Consider the following 19,562-nt stretch of genomic DNA (forward strand, 5'->3'; position numbering starts at 1 on the left):
GATTACTGCATATTTTATGGTCATCATCCAGTATTTCAGATTAGTGTAGTTATGGATTCTTTATTTATACTTTATCCATTTAAGACAGCGTGGAACACAGTCATTACAGAGTAAAGTTTTAGGTTAAAATGTTGCCGTTTTAGCCGAAGTCTCCACATGAACATTAAACATCTGTTCTGTATATATGTGTGCATCTTTTCATTGTTTTTATCATACGGTTGCTAAATAAATAAGTAATATCTGAAACTGATTAGTACTTGATATTATAAAGATGCAAATAAAACATGTCATACATGCATCAATGACAAATTCAGGCAACAGTATACCGCTCACCAAAAGTCATAAATCGATAGAGAGAAAACAAATTCAGGTTACAAACTAAAGCCGAGGAAACACATCAACTATAACAGGAAAACAACCAAATAACCGAACACAGAATGCAACAAAATACATACAACAATGCAACATTCATAGAAACCATTTATCTCTCCACGACTAAGCATTATCATGATAGCTATTGGTATATTTTTGGTAAAAAAATATATGATAGGTTATGTATTTTTGTTATTCAAATTATATGAAAGGGTAGGGCACTGGTTGTGTCAGCTGGCTGACCATCCCTACCACTAGAGGATGGAAGTGCCCCCTCTCCCAACATTTTAGACAAATAAGGAAATGGTAAAAATGCATATGGCATATGAGAAAATACATTAACAAACAAGAATGTGTCCAAAGTACACGGATGCCCCACTCGCATTATCATTTTCCATGTTCAATGGACCGTGAAATTGGGTAAAAAACCTAATTTGGCCTTGAAAGTAAAAAGATCAACTAATAAGGAACATGTGTACTAAGTTTCAAGTTGATTGGACTTCAGCTTCATCAAAAACTACCTTGACCAAAAACTTTAACCTGAAACTCACACTTTCAATTTCTATGTTCAGTGGACCATGAAAATGGTGTCAAAAGTCAAATTTTGTTTTAAAATAAGAAAGATCATATCATAATAAACATGTGTACTAAGTTTCAAGTTGATTGGACTTCAGCTTCATCAAAAACTACCTTGACCAAAAACTTTAACCTGAAGTGGGACGAACGGACGGACGGAGGCACAGACGGACGCACAGACGAACGGAGGCACAGACCAGAAAACATAATGCCCCTCTTCTATCGTAAGTGGGGCATAAAAACAAAATGAAAAGATCCACACCTATACACAATAGATGTTTTAAGGTTCATGTGGAGCCTTCAGCTAAAATGGCTGAATTTTTACCTTAAAATTTACTCCGAGTACAAAACACTCGAAAAAGTTTGTTGCATAGCATGTCCTACATAAATAAATTTCAAAATATATGTTTAATGTTTTGAAAAAATAAATACTTAACAGGATTTTGCAGTGCACTTTTTCATTCCTTCAGAAGGTGCCAAAATAAACTAAGTTGGGAAATAGGTTTGAGAACTTCCCAAAAGGTAATTATTGAAGTGAGCTGTATTGATTTACACGGATAATAATGTTTGTTAATTTTATCATCCTCTGTAAGAACCAAAAAAAGTGCACTGAAAAATCCAGTTAAGTTTTGAATTTTCTAAAGCATACAATGCATTTGAATTTATTTATCTAGGACATGCTATGCCTTAAATTTTTTCCAGATGGACAGGTTTGTCTGTTCTCAGAAGAAATTCTGATGTGAAAATGTAGTTATTTTAGCCAACGGGTTCACATGAACCTTAAACAGCGTGCCCCAACCTAATCTAGTCTCCAGAAGTCTTTTATATCTATGACCCTTTGTGATCAATAGCTAAGGACAAAATCCCTCTCACACAACTAACTGTGTATAACCAAATAACTGCCTTTTGAATTCTGTTACAAAATGTTAAAGAAAAGAAAGACTATTTTTAATACTTTAATAGCAAGGTTATTATATAAATATATATTCATAATTCTGCAACAATGATTAAAATAACTGTAACAATTATAAATGGCACCGAGTAAAACAGTACATATAAACATTAAATATAATTATTCATAGAAATAAGTAAGGTGTTTCATCCACAATTAATGGCCAGTATGTATTCTTAAATTAAAAGCTATTTTACAAAACAGACTATTACCTAGCACTATAAGTGATTTTTTTTGATTTTTTTAAATCATATAGATTATGGATAGATCTAATTTTGTGACTTTACCTAAACAAAAATAATGTATATATGTTCTTGTCTATCGTACAGACAGTAATATCAACATAGATTCAGACTAAACTTTTTGTGAATTTGATGGAAAATTTCGTTTGAAATTCATGAATATTTTATTGCATAGTTTTGCCAAAGTCTGCATATAAAACTTATATAAAATTTGTAAGTCCTTGATCTTTGAAATTTATTGAATTCCTATACATGTACCAATGAAATCAATGATAATTGGTATCCCATGAATCGATACTAATCCACAGTAATTAATATTCATCTGGGGATCAATGTATTTACAATTACAGCAAGATTATTAAAAGTACTTTGATTAAAACCCTGGTAGATGTGGAGAAGAAAAGAGTGCTGGAGCAAGATATACAAACATGCAGCTAACAATCCTAAAAAGTCACAAAAAATAAGATCAACAAAATTAAAGACAACCTGCTAGCATATAATAATAAGACACAAAAATGAAGATTTATAATGAAATAACTCTACCATAAAAATAATGAATTGTACAGAGAAGATTGAAAACATAACTGCAGAGTGTAAAACTACATTATACATTGACTAACACCATTGACAAAAATTTGATAATAAGAATATAATTCAATTGTTTTACACAACCACCAACAATAATTAAATCCCTTTGGCTGTTTAATAAGGAATAAGCAAATATAATTTTGACACTTAAGTGTTATTCTTTGTGATCATTTCTCATTTGTACAAAACAAACCATTGGAAATGATAAAATTATAGTAACAGTTCTTTAATATTATCATTCTTTCAATATCTTTTAATAATAGCTATATAATAAAACTTTGAGTGGAAGACTTGCACTTTATAATTGTGCATAACATAACATGATTTGCCCTATTTTCAAATATAACTATTGAATATGTTAATGGCTTGAACACTGTAATTATTTGATTTTTATAACAAAAAATTTAATGATACAATAACAACAATATATCGATTCTAAGAAATTACCCGTTATCAAACACTTTTCTCATCAAAAGATTTTCATATTGAAACAGTGAAAACAGGAAAGTATATTATCATCCTAAACTCACTTGTACGAACCAATCACAAAGTCCTAAAATAATCTTTTTCAAAGTCTAACTACCTGTTTTGTTCAACGATATATGACAGCCAAGTCTGAAGAACTGCACTTAAATAATCAGAAACACATATAATAAAGAAAATGTCATCTCCTCATAAATATCCTATTTCAATGCGTGTGCCAGGTCTAATGCTTTAATTATCAAATTTGAAAACTTTAATGATTAAAAAAGTTAAATGCAAATCCATTAAAAAACTTTTGCTTTACAATATCAAAATGTTATAACATTTTTTATCATTTTATTTTTACAGAAAACACCATACAAATGATATAATAATTAATAATGCAATATCATGAATTTATAAACATAATTATAACACAACTGATAAGGTAACAAATACAGAAAGCTCTGATTTGATACATTTACTTAAAGCTAATTATATACTTAGAGACTAGATAAATAAAATATGCACCAGATTTAAAGTTCTTTGTACAAAATTCATATAACACAAACATCAACAAAATCATTGTCAAACTGCTTTTTCATGTTTATCAGTGCAAAAATTTAAAAGTTACTTCACCATGGTCACTTATTTCAAAATTGTAGAGAAAACAAACAAAAGCATGGAAAGTTCAGGGTCCAAGAAAGGGGTGGAATATTGAAAAGGTTTGAAAATTACAGAGCAAAATTTCATGCCAGAAATAAGAACCAATAAAAAGTCTTTAACAGTATCTCAAATTATTTTCTTAAGGTACCGTTAGGTTAAATTTTCTTAAGGATTTTTATATACCTTGCCATTTTTATTTTTTGACAGAAAAAGTTGAAAGATTTGGATAAGTAATTACAGATTTAAAATCCAATAACAAAAGATTGCATGATAGCCTCCTCCTCATTTAATAGAAATAAAATCATTAAAAAAAACACAACTCTAAATTTTTAACATGAGCATTATCTTTAGAGGTAAAACTATATTATGATAATTCTGACGATGAAATAATAATTTGAAATATGAACACTTAAAAAAAGTTGACTGTTTAACTTCCAGTGGCAAATTAAATGGATATTGAGGACAACCATATGTGAATGTAATATGAACACGGTTTTATACTAGACTGACACACTGAGCTGGATTTTAAACCTGTTTAAGTTCCCGAGACAACAATCCAAAGTCTTTGTTCTTACTCCTATATGCTGCAGAAGCAGCAAATACAACCTTGCATGTCTTTGTTCAACTTGCATGTATCAGAAGTTCATGGAACTCACTATCTCCAAAATTTAAGAAGAACATGCTTTGAAGAGAGCACTGAGAATTGAATATATATATATACACAAAGAAATACTCCAAAATAATATTTAAATAAGGCTGTGTAAATTAATTTCTTTCTTGTCGATATAAACCATATAAAAATATTCCATCCAAAATATATTGTAAATTTTGTTTGATCAGAGTAATTATTTTAACACAATACATCAAGATAATACAAAAGAAACACCTTTTTATACTTTACATTAAACACATTTGTACATGTAATACTGATATAAATAGAAGGCACTTTCATAATTGCAATGGCACTAAAAATTGCATAAAGTACTATATCTTGTAAATTTCACCAGAGTATACAGTATATATATAATTCGTCTAAATAACAGCCCAACAATGTTAGATCTTTAAATTTAGGGAAGCATATATATATTTATATATGCTTCCCGAAATTTACAGATTTACACAAAATATTTACAGTTTCGTTTGAACATGCCGAGAAATAACACAGAGAGAAAATTACGACATGAAGCTTATTTAAAAAAAAAATATTTCTGGATCACTTCAAAGGAAAAATATTCACAATCTAAAAAGTTTGTTGTAATAATTATAAAGTATGCATCACATTATGCTTCTATACATACAACATCATAAATGGTTTAAACTAAGATTATCTTTCTGCAGCAAGTGTGAGATAATTTTCTCCACTCAAGACATTTAAATTTGTATACTCAAAAAGCAAGGATTGCCAAACTTTTTAAATATCTAAAATTCAAATGTGGAGAGTGGGAAAATATTGAATTGCACTAGATGCAGTGGCAGAATATGTTTCTCTAATGATTTTTAGACAGTAAGTAGACAAACTTTATCTTTATCTTAAATGATCTCCAAAAAGATGTGATGTCAGCAGGGTCACCATTTTTCATGATGTAACAAAAGAAAATTCTAAGGAAAGAGGTTCAATATAAAAATATAATCGATCAGTGGGAAAATTGAGAATTTCAGAAAAGGTGAATATGTAATAAGGAATAAGATAAACAGCTGTCAATCAAACTCATTGTTATACATTCTGTGCTCCTTCTACAGGAAGTTCATTGCTGGTAGATGGCACTGCTTGTTGAGGCATTATTATTAAGCTAGATCTTTCACCAGATGGTACTCTCTGTACAGTTGCTTTACACATAGGACAAAAGTTTCGATGTTTCAACCACTGCAGCAAACAACTGGAAAATAATTAAGAGATTAAGTTACAAAATATTAAACAATGTTGAGTTTTCTTTGTGTTAAGATAATTTAACTGATTTGTAAGTCAAGTCATATTAATGTCTCTAATCTTATTTGTACAAGAGGTGCTGAAGATCCTGTATAACTTGAAATCTATAATGCATAATATTGATACAATACAAGTACCAGTAACACAGAACAACTTTCTCCAATGCAAAGCAACATTCTTGGACTAGATATTTCAATAAGATGCTTTTGTGACAATTATGATGTACAGCTTCAAAATTAGATCAGTAGCAACAGTTCAATATGCTTCTCATGCCCAGGTGAGATGAATTAATTTATTTTCTCAAAAAAATAAACAAAAATTTGCCCAAAAAAACCTTTATTCAAAGGCAATGTCTTGTATACAGAGTCATCTTTCAATTTCTTTGAGGTGCAGATTTAGTATAAGTTATTGCATTTAGTTTTTTTTATGACAGACACTGAAAACTTTGTGACATTACACATCTGTAACCAAGGCAAAAAACTCCCATGAATCAACAAAGGATTTCTTCCAAGTAGACTAATTCTAGTCTTAGATTTTTGTTTTAGTTATTATTGGCTATGCACAAGCTTTCAGTAATTGGAAGTATTCTCAGATCTGTACTTACTAATGACTTAGTGTCTTTTTTGTTGTGGGGATAAATAAGTACCCTGATATGGCTGTCTTCCATTCTGTGTTTTTGTTGGATTCGTTTCTACTTTGTATCAATCTGATGAGTTGAGACCTTTTCAACTGCTTTTCATAGTTTGTTCTTATGTTTTACTATTACACCACTGTCCCATGATATGTGGAGGGTAAATGCCTTAAAATTAGTTCAACCCATATAAAATATGTGCCTGTCCCAAGCCAGGAGTCTTATTTGAGTTGTTGTCATTTGTTGCTGTTTATCATATTTGATTTTCCTTTATTGTTTTGAATTCTTGTGTTGTGCTGTTGCACCACTGTCAAAGGTTATGGGAGGGTTTGGCTTCATCAAACAACTTTAACCCAACATCTTCTGTATATGCCTGTTCCAAGTCAGGAGCATGTAATTAAGTGGTTGTCGTTTGTTACTGTATACCATATTTGTTTTTCATTCATTATTTTGTCCATAAATCGGGCTGTTAGTTTTCTTGTTTAAAATGTTTTACATTTGTCATTTCTGGGCCTTTTACCTCATATATGAGGTATGGGTTTTCTCATTGTTGAAGGCCATACAATGACCTATAGTTGTCAACATCTACATATATATATATATATATAACTAGTCTAAACATCAACCCAACAATGTTAGATCTGTAAATTTGCTTTCGCAAATATATATATATATCATTTGGTCTCTTATGGCGAGTTGTCTTATACCACATCTTATTTTTATATAATCTGTTGATTTTATTCTGATAATCATTTTTGATACACACAGTTTCTCTCTTTCTACTATAGTATCTGCAGAAAAACAAAAATACCAAACATGGATAAAAAATTGTTATGTAATGTCAAAAAAAGATAGTAAATTCTGAACATTTCAGCATCTAGAAGGTTTAATAGGACAAAAGCTAATCCTGGCATTTTACCCCAAATGTTGTACATTTAGTCTTGGAGGCCATATTGATTTGCTAGCATGATCTTTGGACACAATTTTTTCAAACTAGATTTCCCAAGGATGATTGTGATAAAGTTTGGGTCTACAAGGCCCAATAGTTTGAGAGGAGTCTTTTTGTAAAATTTTATGTACAACATCCAATGGAATACAGACACCAGCTAACAACAGATGTCATTAAGTAAAGCACAGATGGCTCATGTGGTAGATGAGCTTAAAAGTACTAAAACAAAAGTATCAACTTACTTCATATGAAAACAATGTTTACATCTACATATTGCTATATACTCATAGTTTCTGAATTCCTCCAGACACACTGCACACATCTGAAATACAAAAAAAACCAATGATTATAGAGTACAGCTTGTCTAAAAACCAGGCAAAGTTTATGATAAAAGTAATGAATGGTAAAAAGAAATAACAAGAGATTTTATGGGTTTATTTCAATTAGTTAAAAGTTGAGATGAAACATATGAAATCAGTTTTAAAAAATCATATTTTGGTTTAATAATATGAAATATTTGTTATTTTAATATATTATGCAGTTTTTTAAATTATGTATTTGAAATTTTATTTTTAAAATTCTTAATACTGTGATAAAATAACTGTGTTTTTCCAATCACCATGTATCACATGATTTTACATATAACTGCCGTTGAAAAAATAAATATAGACCCCTGTGATGAGCTTACAATAATCATGACACTTCATGAGCAAAAACATGAATTGATGAGCATAACTTTACATGTATGTATTGACAAAGATACACCATAAGTAATGGCAAGAGTCGGATGTGGATCCAGTACTTTGAAATAGGGAGGGCCCCTTAGCAAGCTAATATTTGGAGTGATACATGTCCTAGTAAAAAGTTTATGACTTTATAATATATGAAAACTCAGGGCCTCCCTCTAAATCCACCTAAGACAAGAAGCATATAAAGTAAATGTGTAGCTGTAAAAATATCCAGAGGATGGTGCACTGTGATAATTATTGTTTCTCTTTTATTTTTTTCTCACTCTATAAATCATATAGTGTGTAAATCATATAGTGTATAAATCATATAGTGTATAAATCATATAGTGTGCAGATATGATTATTCCATCATCATTTCAAATTTCACAAATATGCAAAAGAATGTATATTGACAGGGTCATAGGTTAATATAATCAATACAATAATATAAACAAGATCCTAGATGGCAATAGTTTAAAAACATGATTTACATTTGTTTAGATGTGGACCTTGTACATGTTTTCTTATAGGATGTTTGATCCAAGCCTTTTTATCAAAAACAAAATATTAAACTAAAATTGTAATGGCATTATGTTTATAAATATTACTTCGTCATATAACAATAAACTGCTTTCCCCAGCACAGCTGGATATGACAGCAGAGGTCCAACCCTAAACAGTTGGGGCAAAAATGGACACAATATTTGCACTTGATACAGGTCTGAATTTGGATTGTAATTAAATATTTGACACATAATAGGTTTCTGACACAGAATAACTGTAGTCAAAGAATTTAGAATTGGTTATATAATTTGAATTTATAATCAATTATTGGCTTTTGTGCAATACACTGTGCCTTTGCAAACTAACCCCCCCCCCCCTCAAAAAAATAATTCTAATAGGACGTCCTTCAAACACTTTGAGTACACACCCGTGGTAAAATATGAATATATTGCCTGGGCTGTTCCGATCGTACTCCCATGTCATATGCACTTTTATGAATAAGCTTTGCAACGTCATAAAAAACATCACAAGGAAATGTAAACAAACGATGCTAAAATGTGTAATAAGCTATATTTGTTTTAACATTTAAGACATATAAGTAAATCATCCAAAACTATCTAAATACGCTATTGTAAATAGATTAAGCATGTCACTGATTCAGTTTGCTCCTTTCTTTATACGCCGATTCAATAGTGTGTTTATTTATAGGAATAGCAAATATATGCCTCCACCTAGAGAGATTCGATCCAAAAGAATTGCAGTATTTATCATATTAGAAGAAGAATAATCATGATTTTACTATTAAAATATTAAATACTAAACTCGTTCAAAGGGTATCTACACGTCTCAATCTTCAGAATCGCTTATCTAAAAATACTACAATAGCTAACGTTTTTAACAATAAAAATCGTGGTTACCCTTCTATCGATAAGTGTCATGCCAAAAAATGACTTACGTGTCCCCGTCTTTCCACCAACAATACAGTAAGGTCCACATTTAATGGTCGCACATTTTCTCTAAATTTTGAAACTGATATTACTTGAAAAACAAACAGTATTATTTATTTACTCACATGAAACAAACCGGGATGCGGTATTCAGTACGTAGGTGAAACTGGGCGATATTTATCTAAACGCACGCAAGAACACCTGTATCGTTTTAAAAGACCCAATAAATTCAAAAGTATCATTTATCAACATCTTAAGAAGCACAGTCATCCTATTAAATATTTAACAGTTCAACCTTTAGAAGTAGTAAATAAGCAGCCTGGTGAATCTCATTCCAAGTTTGTACGATCACGAAAAATAAATGAATTAAATTGGATTAAAAAATTACAGACAGTCTACCCTCTCGGTCTTAATGATAATATCATGGGAATTGGCAATATATCAAGAACCGATTCTGTTAACATTTTGGATATAGTTTCTAAAACTGTTCGTAAAAATCGTTCTCATGGACGCAGAAAAAATCGGAATCAAAGAAAATTTCGGACCAACCATACAAATATTTCGGACCTAATTTCCATTTCAAAAAACAACGGCAGACATTATCTGTTAACCAAGCTTTGTTCTTTACCTATAAATAAATTAAATAAAATTTTAGAGGATTGCAACACAATTTCATATTACAGTCCTAAGTATGAAATTGTCCAAATTATAATGGCATATTGTTATTCTAAACTGTTTCCAAAAATTGATCGCCCTGAAGATCATAAAAAACATTTTATTAAAATAAAGTATGTCAATAAAGGTTTTGATTTTGTAAATATTGCCGGTATTTTTAACGACCATTCTGTTAAAGACCAAATTCCTGGATATTTTGATAATACTGAACTCCCTCTCATTTGTTATATTTACAAGAAATCTACCCGAAAATATGTGTTTAATTATAGCCAATTGTGTAAAGATGTAAATATCACTGAAAATACACCTATGTCGTGTAATTGCAGTAATTCAGAATACACCTATGGACCAATTTCCCATGTTATAACAGGAGACCTTAACATCGTTCGCGACCGAGAGTTAAAATCATTCCTCAGTAAAGGACCTAAATATCGTCCCCCGTCAACTATTAACTGGAATGAGTGTCGTAATATCATCAACGACTCACTCCGCGCCTACTGTTTGAAATGGGTAAAACGGGAAAAAGCTGACAAAAAATCTTTGGACTCTTTTTTTAATTCAGTAATGAAGATAGTTGATATTCGAATACAACATTTTAAAGAACATTTTACCCTCAACAAAAACTATAAAAACCCTATTTCGCGTATCAAAAATAAACTAACAGAACTAGCCAAGGAATTTGTTTTTGTCCCGGCTGATAAAGCTGCGAATAATATCATTATTGTTTGACGTAAATTTTATATAGAGGTTCTGCAAAAGGAAATCACGAATTCACCAACATTCCAACTGACTTCATTTTCAGAAAACGACATCTGTAACAAACATAAACTTTTAGCTACTTCTTTACAAGCAGAACCAAACACAATGAAAGTCCCAAGTATGTACTGGCTTCCGAAGCTGCACAAAAAACCTTACAAATATAGATTTATTTCATCTTCCAGCCATTGTTCAACTACTAAATTGTCTGTTTTACTTACTAGTACACTTGGTACAATAAAAAACCTGATAATAAATTGTTCAAATAAGGCCTTTGAAAATAGTGGAATTAATTACTTTTGGAGTGTCAAAAACTCGTTGGAAGTACTTGATAAATTGCATGCATATATTGGTGATTTTGAATCTGTTCAAAGTTTTGATTTTTCTACCCTATATACCACTTTGCCTCATATTCTTATTAAGAAAAAATTCACATCCCTAATTAACTGGGCATTTAAAAAGTCGGAATGCGAGTACATATGTTCAAACTCTTTTAGATCATTTTTTAGTAGCAATAAACAAAAGAACTATGTCAATTGGACATGCTTTGAAACTATTTATGCACTTGAATTTTTACTTGATAACATTTTTGTTCGCTTTGGAGATTCCGTATATCGTCAAGTTATTGGAATTCCAATGGGGACTAACTGTGCACCACTTATTGCGGACCTGTTTTTGTATTGTTATGAGTTACAATTTATGACTAAAATTAGCAAAGACCCATCAAAACAACATTTGATACAAAAATTTAACAATACTTTTAGATATTTGGATGATATATTGGCTCTAAATAATGACGACTTCAGTATGTATACTAAAGAAATTTATCCTGTAGAACTTACTTTAAATAAAGCTAATGATAACAATGACCACTGCCCTTTCCTCGATCTTGATATCTATATCATAAACGGGAAGCTTAATACAAAAATTTATGATAAAAGAGATGATTTTTCATTTCCTATTGTTAATTATCCATTTTTAGATGGTGACGTTCCCTTGTCACCATCTTATGGTGTTTATATATCTCAACTTGTACGATTCGCTCGTGTATGTAACAATGTATTAGATTTTAGCGAGAGAAATTTATGTATTACTGAAAAATTATTACACCAGGGTTTTCGATATCACAAACTGGTCAAAACATTTACTAAATTTTATCACCGGTATAAGGAAATAATTCGTAAATATAACTCAACATGCAGACATCTTATACGTTCAGGTATTTCACATCCAAAATTTTATGGAAATATTCTTTATAAAGCACAAAAATGTCAGTATTCTCCTCAGAAACTAACAAAACCTTTAAATAGACTTATTAAAAGGGGATATAGTTACGATACTGTTGTCAGGTCATTAAAGATTGCATATTTTGGCTTTAACATTGATTCACTGATAGGGTCTTTGCATCGGAACTAAACACATTTATTTCTTTAAAAAAAACAGTTGTTGGCATGACACGGGTTATGTTCTTCTCATATATTTTATGATAGTATGATACTAAACCCCTAACGGGAGGGATTGTACCTGATATTCATATGATGAAGACATAATCTTTCAATCAGTTTAATTGAGGTCTGGAGCTGGCATGTCAGTTAACTGCTAGTAGTCTGTTGTTATTTATGTATTATTGTCATTTTATTTATTTTCTTTTGTTACATCTTTTGATATCAGACTCGGACTTCTCTTGAACTGAATTTTAATGTGCGTATTGTTATTCTTTTACTTTTCTACATTGGCTAGAGGTATAGGGGGAGGGTTGAGATCTCATAAACATGTTTAACCCCGCCGCAATTTTGCGCCTGTCCCAAGTCAGGAGCCTCTGGCCTTTGTTAGTCTTGTATGATTTTAAATTTTAGTTTCTTGTGTATAATTCGGAGTTTAGTATGACGTCCATTATCACTGTACTATTATGCATATTTTAGGGGCCAGCTGAAGGACACCTACGGGTGCGGGAATTCTCGCTACATTGAAGACCCATTGGTTGCCTTCGGCTGTTGTTTGCTCTATGGTCGGGTGGTTGTCGCTTTGACATATTCACCATTTCCTTTCTCAATTTTATTGTCCTTTTATGCGGATATTTTACCCCTAGCTATCGCTCAGTGTAAAATATTTTGACTAAAGAGCCAACCCTTGGTAAAATCCAGATATATTCAAGCCCCATGAATTATATTTCTTAATTAAAAATTAACCCCCTTTTCTTTTGCCTTTGTGCAATTCACTATGTTGTTGCAACAACCACACCCCACACCCACCTTTTTTGTGCAAAAAAAAATATTTGAAGAAATTTTGTTTAGTTTCTGAAATCTGAAATTTAAAAAATTGCCCCCCCCCCCCCCCCACCCCCCCTTTAAATTTTTTTTTTCTTTCCCTCAAGATATGGTCATACTCTCAATTCAAATTTTCAATGGAGTTTGCAGCCATAAGTACCCATTTAAATACATCATAAAAGTCTTGAAATAGATAATTTAAAAAGCAGTGTGAGGGAGGTAACGCAACAGTGAACACCATTGTATAATTTTGTCCTTGGATTAGCTCCCTTACAGTGCTTTTAAATTGTCAATTTACCAGGAAACCCATTTTTCCACCTTTTTTGCCCCTTATTTCTTAGAGGTTCAAACCATACCCTCCCAAAGCCAATCCTAATCATCCCTTTGTGGTATGGAAATTTGCGGTATGATTTCAGAGAGATCCATACACGATCATACACTGTTACACAAAGTTATTGTCTGGTAACTAGAAAAAAATGCTTATTTGGGCCCCCTTCTTATTCCCTAAAATGTTAGGACCATAACCCCAAAAATCAATCCATACCTTCCTTTTGTGGTTATTAACCTTGTGTTTAAATTTCATAGATTTCTTTTAACTAATACTAAAGTTATTGTGCAAAAAAACAAATGTTTTCGGACATCAATGACGACGAGGACAACAACAAGATACATATTCCAATATATGACCGCAAAATTGGGAATTTTATTGACCTTATTATATAGTTCTGATAGTTTTTCCAACCTATACACATATATTCAAGCTGGAAAATGTGACCTATTAAGTAATATCCTATCACCTTGTATATTGGAAGTGGTCCCCTAGAGAATAAAGCATATGTGTCCTTTGTTATATTGCGGAGGTCTTTCATTTGTTAGTAGATACATGACCTGTGATTTCAGCTAGAAATATGCATATTAAATAAGAGAACAAACAAAGAGGACTATAGATATCTTACAGAACTATAAATTACTCTTTTTTTCTTTACTGGTTTAAATTTCTACAAGAAAAAGAACTGAAGCAATATAAATCAGAAATTTTAAGATTATTCATAATCAGGATTTCATCAACTTTCTCTGACAACAAAACCAACCATTCTGGTAGAAAAATCCTTTTAACAGTTGTTGGGAAACTAATTCTATAATGTTTTATGGCCTTTTTCTCACATGCTTTTCCTTCATGTCCCTGGGGTTTAAATAAGACACTTGTCTCATCATTGGAAATCTCACAATTCCTTATTTCCAAATTATGAATTATGAATTAAAGGAGAATATCTAACTTAATCATAAACCTCTTTAATATATGACTCTTTAATGTCCTTCCTTTTAGATTTTATAAGGTCTTTTAGGTCTTAATTCAATAACATGTGAAAATATTTTTGAGAATATTAATCAAAATGTTTTAGTTCATGTATAGAAGTATTTCAATCGATTGTACCAAAGAGGAGAGCTTCACTATTATCATGCTTCTGTCAGTGCATGTACGGTGTTTAAATTTTGGTTCTCAGATATTAATTATATGTGTTGTAACTATGATTTTGATTACTGAAATATATCATAAGAGAAACATCCTTATAATTTCTAATTACCGGTAAGTTGTATACACTTCAAGTAAGATTTCAGCAAATGATAAATATATTGAACTTTTATTAATTCTGAGTGTTTCATTTTGGAACTATCAACACATTTTTATACTGAGTTCATTGAAGTTTATACTTGAAACCCTTATAAAAGTTAGTTGTATAAAAACCCAAAGTAAATATTGTCATAGTGACCTTTTTGACAAAAAAAAGGCAGATACTGGAAATTTGTTAATCAACCCCTGTTCGTTAAAAGGGATGATACTTAGCTTCAAAGTCTCTGAAGATGTGATACCTCTTTCCTCAGGTTTTTGTTTATAAAGGAAGTACATCATCAGGTCAACACAAAATTGTAATTTGAATAGTTTCAGTGTTCTTAAATCGTCATATATATGTACTTATCATTCTTTGATAAACTGGTGAATCATTCATGCATATTCATGCCTCAATAAATTATTTATAACTTACAGAAGAAAATTTCTTATTCTTTTCTTTAAACTGAATCTACAAAAATATAAATTAAGATTTAAATCACTTCTTTAAGACACATAATTTAAATGTTCTTGTATTAGTATACTTCTTAAACAAAGTGTAAGTGCAATATTAAATGTTTTATTATGAAATCTATTAATTCACAAACTATGCCTATAATCATGATCATGAATGTAACATTCATTTAAGATAAAATTGAGAAAGGAAATGGGGAATTTGAGAAAGGAAATGGGGGAATTTAAGATAACTGATAGAAGATAAAAGGGTCAGCAGAAACATGCTCTGAATGTTGGTTTTTCTCACTATATTAAAGACCCATTGGTGGCCTTTGGCTGTTTTTTGCTCTTTAGCTGGGATGCTGTCTCTTTGACACATTCCCCATTTCCATTCTTAATTTTACATTCAACATTGTTCAATGAGCTTTCACATTTCAATTTCATAATTTGACAGTTTTAAACAAAAGTATTGATAGTGAAAAAAATCAAAAATGCTTTCTTATCACTAAATCATTTTTCATGTATTAGTGAAAACCAAATATAGAGCATCTATTATCCTGTCTTTTCCATATGATAAAAAAATATCTATATTTGGCTTGTAATCCCTAAACAACAGCAATGTTGTCTGGTATTATGAAAAACTTAAGAAAAAAAGTTTAATCTAAGAACATAGTTCAATAAAGGCAACAGTAGTATACCAATGTTCAAAGCTCATAAATCGATAGAACATACCCTATTATAGCCTCTCTCTTCTCTTGCACGGCATCTTAACCTAGTTTGAATAAAGTTATACTTATCAGTACATATTTTAAGCAGCTATATATTTATATGAAATATTACACATTAATAGATTTTCTAAACTTGTGTGTGCTTTTGCCAGTCTGATGAATAACTTCAACTACTTCTTTAGCAAGAATTTTCTCAATATGCTTAGCCAGTATTTCTACTGTTTGACACGATACATGTACAAATCTATCTTCATTCTCACTACAGGCATACACTCTAGAAAGATATTTAATCTAAGGAAATGTTGCTATTTAATAAGAAGCTGCATCTGGTTAAAATTACAAACAAACAAAATCATATTTGATCCTAATGTGTTTTAAAACTCATTTAATTAAAAACTTCCATATGCATGATATATGTGTTTTCTAAGAAAATAAAGTGTCCATTACGTATCAATGCAGAACAAAGTGAAAATTCTTAAAAAGCAAGAAACAGAATTTTAGTGTATTTAATCATGTACCATTAAATACTAAGAATATTTTACCTCCACATATAAATGCAAAATATAAAACTTAGGAGCAGAGAAATGAGGCCGATTCCAAGCAGAGGCAGAGATACATTTGGTGGAATATCAGTCATTCCTCAAGGATTCAACACAGCATCCATCTTGGATCTGAAAGGAGAACACAAAAAGAGAGAGCTGTGATTCACATGGTAAGTTTTAGTTCATGGTAGATTCAAATTTAGGATACCAATATTAATTTAAAATATATATTCAATTTGTTCAACTTGGAAGAAATGGATTAGGATTATCAACAGATTTTTTTTAAGGGGAAACTAAATTTCAATGACTGATCATGTCACAATTATTTGTAGTGTCAATGATATTAACAATATGTAAATCAAGAATCCAATCAGCTGCATGTATAAGAAATGGTAAACACCTGACTAAACTTGGAAAATTATGATAATTACTGTTCACTAGTTTGGCACCCTTTTGGCAGATAAATACAAAAAAGATTGAGGAAATTCAAGAGAGAGAGAGAGAGCTGTAAGATTTATTAATCAAAACTTTTCAGCAATTTATGAAAATCTGCTTTGCACATAAAAAAACCAACCATGGCTAAAATTTAGAAAAGGATCATTGGCCATTGAATTTTACAAAATTATGAATAAAGAATGTCATTCATGTCTATTCTTATGATTTAAACCACTTAATAGAAAACTCTTACAATTTTAGATACCAAAATACAACGTGACTACAATATGCTTGAACATCAGCATATGGCCTACAATCTTTAAGGTATGCAGGTGCTCAACGCTCAAATTTGGAAAGTCTCGAGCTGCCAGATGAGCTTTGAAAGAAATTCTCTTTTAATCAATTAAAAATATTGATAAGTTCTTGGCCTAGCAATTCATGCCAATGTTTTGACTGTAAAACTAGCTTATATTGTTAATTGTTCTAAAGCCAAATAAAAATATATGTGTGGTAACAGTTACCCTACCTATTCTACTTTTTATTCTTACTAAAAGCCTCCCCTTAAGATTTTTTGTCATTTTTCATTAATCAGTGCTGTTAAAGTCAGAATGTTTCTCCCATTATACATGTTATAGATTCAATGTAAAATAAAAAAACACAAAATAAAACAAAAATCCCCACCTTCCTGGCCTCATATTTTTTTTTTAGCTGTAAATGGAACTGTGCAAATACTTTATTTTATTTGTGCTTTTTTCAACATGGCAATTTTGTACTTTATCTTGCTTTATATATTTTTGCTTACTTCATGACAGTGCTGTTTGCATGTTGAAAACCATTTTAATTTTGATTTTGTGTTTTTACCTCATAAGTGTTTGCTTCAATCATAATAGCCTCACTGGACACAATTACGAACGATTTTTGAACCTTTTATTATTTTTTTCTTTGTAGAATATTTTTCTTGAATTGTTTGTACCATAGAATTAAAGATGTATGAATGCTTTTCATTTTGAATCAAAACACACATAATTTTCTATTTATGTTGGGATACTTTGGTAAGATTTTCATGACCTGGTTTTATGGGTCTAGCAAGCCCAATATGGATGCAATTACGAACAGCACTATATTTATAAATCTGGCAGAAAAAAATCAATGACAACGATCTAAATTTATGAAACATACATTAATCTTATCTTAAACACATTTCCTAAGAAAATAAGAAGCGTAATATGGTATTTTACTTCAAATTCTTCAGCAGTAGTTGAAGACGAAATTAGTGATAAAAAAATTTTCTTTGAAAAGGAAATAATTAGGATTTTCTGTTTTTATGCAAGTTCTTTTGTCTAAGAAGCACTGAATTCTCTTTTTAGTTAGTGAACCTATGATTTTAATTTATATTTAACCTTTACTTTCAGAGTTCTCGGGACTTTTCAATAAAAATACTATTTTCTTCTGACAATGCTCAGGGTCACCCGAGTCTGAGAAAATGTTCATTTTTGGATTATTTGGGCAAGATAAAGGGTATCACACATATGAACAGATTCCAGGAGATATTTTTCTATCTATATACATTTTGTAATGACAAAAGAAGGCAATTTGCACTAGCTTGTGTGCTTTATTCATGTAATTTCCAAGAGAGGGAGTCATTATTTTGACATTTACGAAACTTAATTTTTCGTCGTCTGCAACATTAACCAAGTGCGCATTAACTTTTTTTTCGTGAAAACACAAGTAATGTAGTGCAGGGTTTTTAATTAATAGAAACATTAATTATCATGCATAAATATAATATAAGGGGGCTAACATAAAAAACGTTCGTAATTGTGTCCCAGTCGTAATTGCGTCCGGTTAGGCTATGAGTGATTTATATCATGTATATAGCTGCCTGATTTGAACTTTGTGTTTTATATTTAATTTGCATAAAATCATCGGTTTCTAAGTTTTATTGTTTGTGTGCATGTTTTGATATATATATATATATGTGTGTATTGTTGAATGTGCCTTTGTTTTGTCTATTTTATTAGTGCTCCATACTTTGTGTTTGTTTTGTGTATACCAAACTTTAATAAAGCCTTTAATATGTAATATATAAATATGCCAAAGTTATTCAGTTTATACTTTTAATGTTTTTGTCTTAGTTCACTGTCTATTTAAAAAAAAATATGTTTAGGTTTTTAAATACATACTTAACATTACAAACTTTTTGATTTATCAAGCGTAAATATCTATTATGTTATCAAATATTACATAAACAAATAATTACTTTAAATTTTGACAGAAACCACAGTCAGCTGATTTGTTGAATTATCTCCCTTGACACAATCTTCGACCTACATTAATTTAGCTGCTTGATTAAGTCATATGTGTTTGTTTCCTTGTAATATTATGTAATAGAATGAAGTCCAAACATGAGAAAGTCTCAAAAACCTTTTAATGAATAAGCTGGACAAAGGATATTAAATAAAGGGATTATGGTCAGTAGGTTTTTAGATAAACCACATCTGAAACAAACTTGCGTTTGAAAGATAGGCTTTTTACGGTGAAAATGCTAAGA

At 30.6% G+C, this 19,562-nt stretch overlaps 1 protein-coding gene across 2 annotated transcripts; it reads right to left on the bottom strand.

The window, feature by feature from the left end:
* Positions 1-1,891: 1,891 nt before the first annotated feature.
* On the bottom strand, positions 1,892-19,463 carry LOC139520656 (RING finger protein 24-like). Of its 2 annotated transcripts, XM_071313508.1 has the most exons (7): positions 19,272-19,463; positions 16,577-16,705; positions 16,039-16,078; positions 15,287-15,322; positions 14,198-14,239; positions 7,608-7,687; positions 1,892-5,735 (listed from the first exon to the last, which is right to left on the bottom strand). In XM_071313508.1, exons 2-7 carry the CDS (start codon positions 16,669-16,671, stop codon positions 5,573-5,575), a joined length of 456 nt encoding a protein of 151 aa, XP_071169609.1. In that variant the 5' UTR covers positions 16,672-16,705; positions 19,272-19,463; the 3' UTR covers positions 1,892-5,572. The 2 variants fall into 2 exon arrangements, with proteins under 2 accessions (XP_071169609.1, XP_071169610.1); XM_071313509.1 differs by lacking the exon at positions 14,198-14,239 and having other exon boundaries at positions 19,272-19,321.
* Between the last annotated feature and the right edge of the window lie 99 nt (positions 19,464-19,562).

This window comes from Mytilus edulis, chromosome 4 (assembly GCF_963676685.1).
Source record: "Mytilus edulis chromosome 4, xbMytEdul2.2, whole genome shotgun sequence".
Lineage (NCBI taxonomy): Eukaryota > Metazoa > Mollusca > Bivalvia > Mytilida > Mytilidae > Mytilus > Mytilus edulis.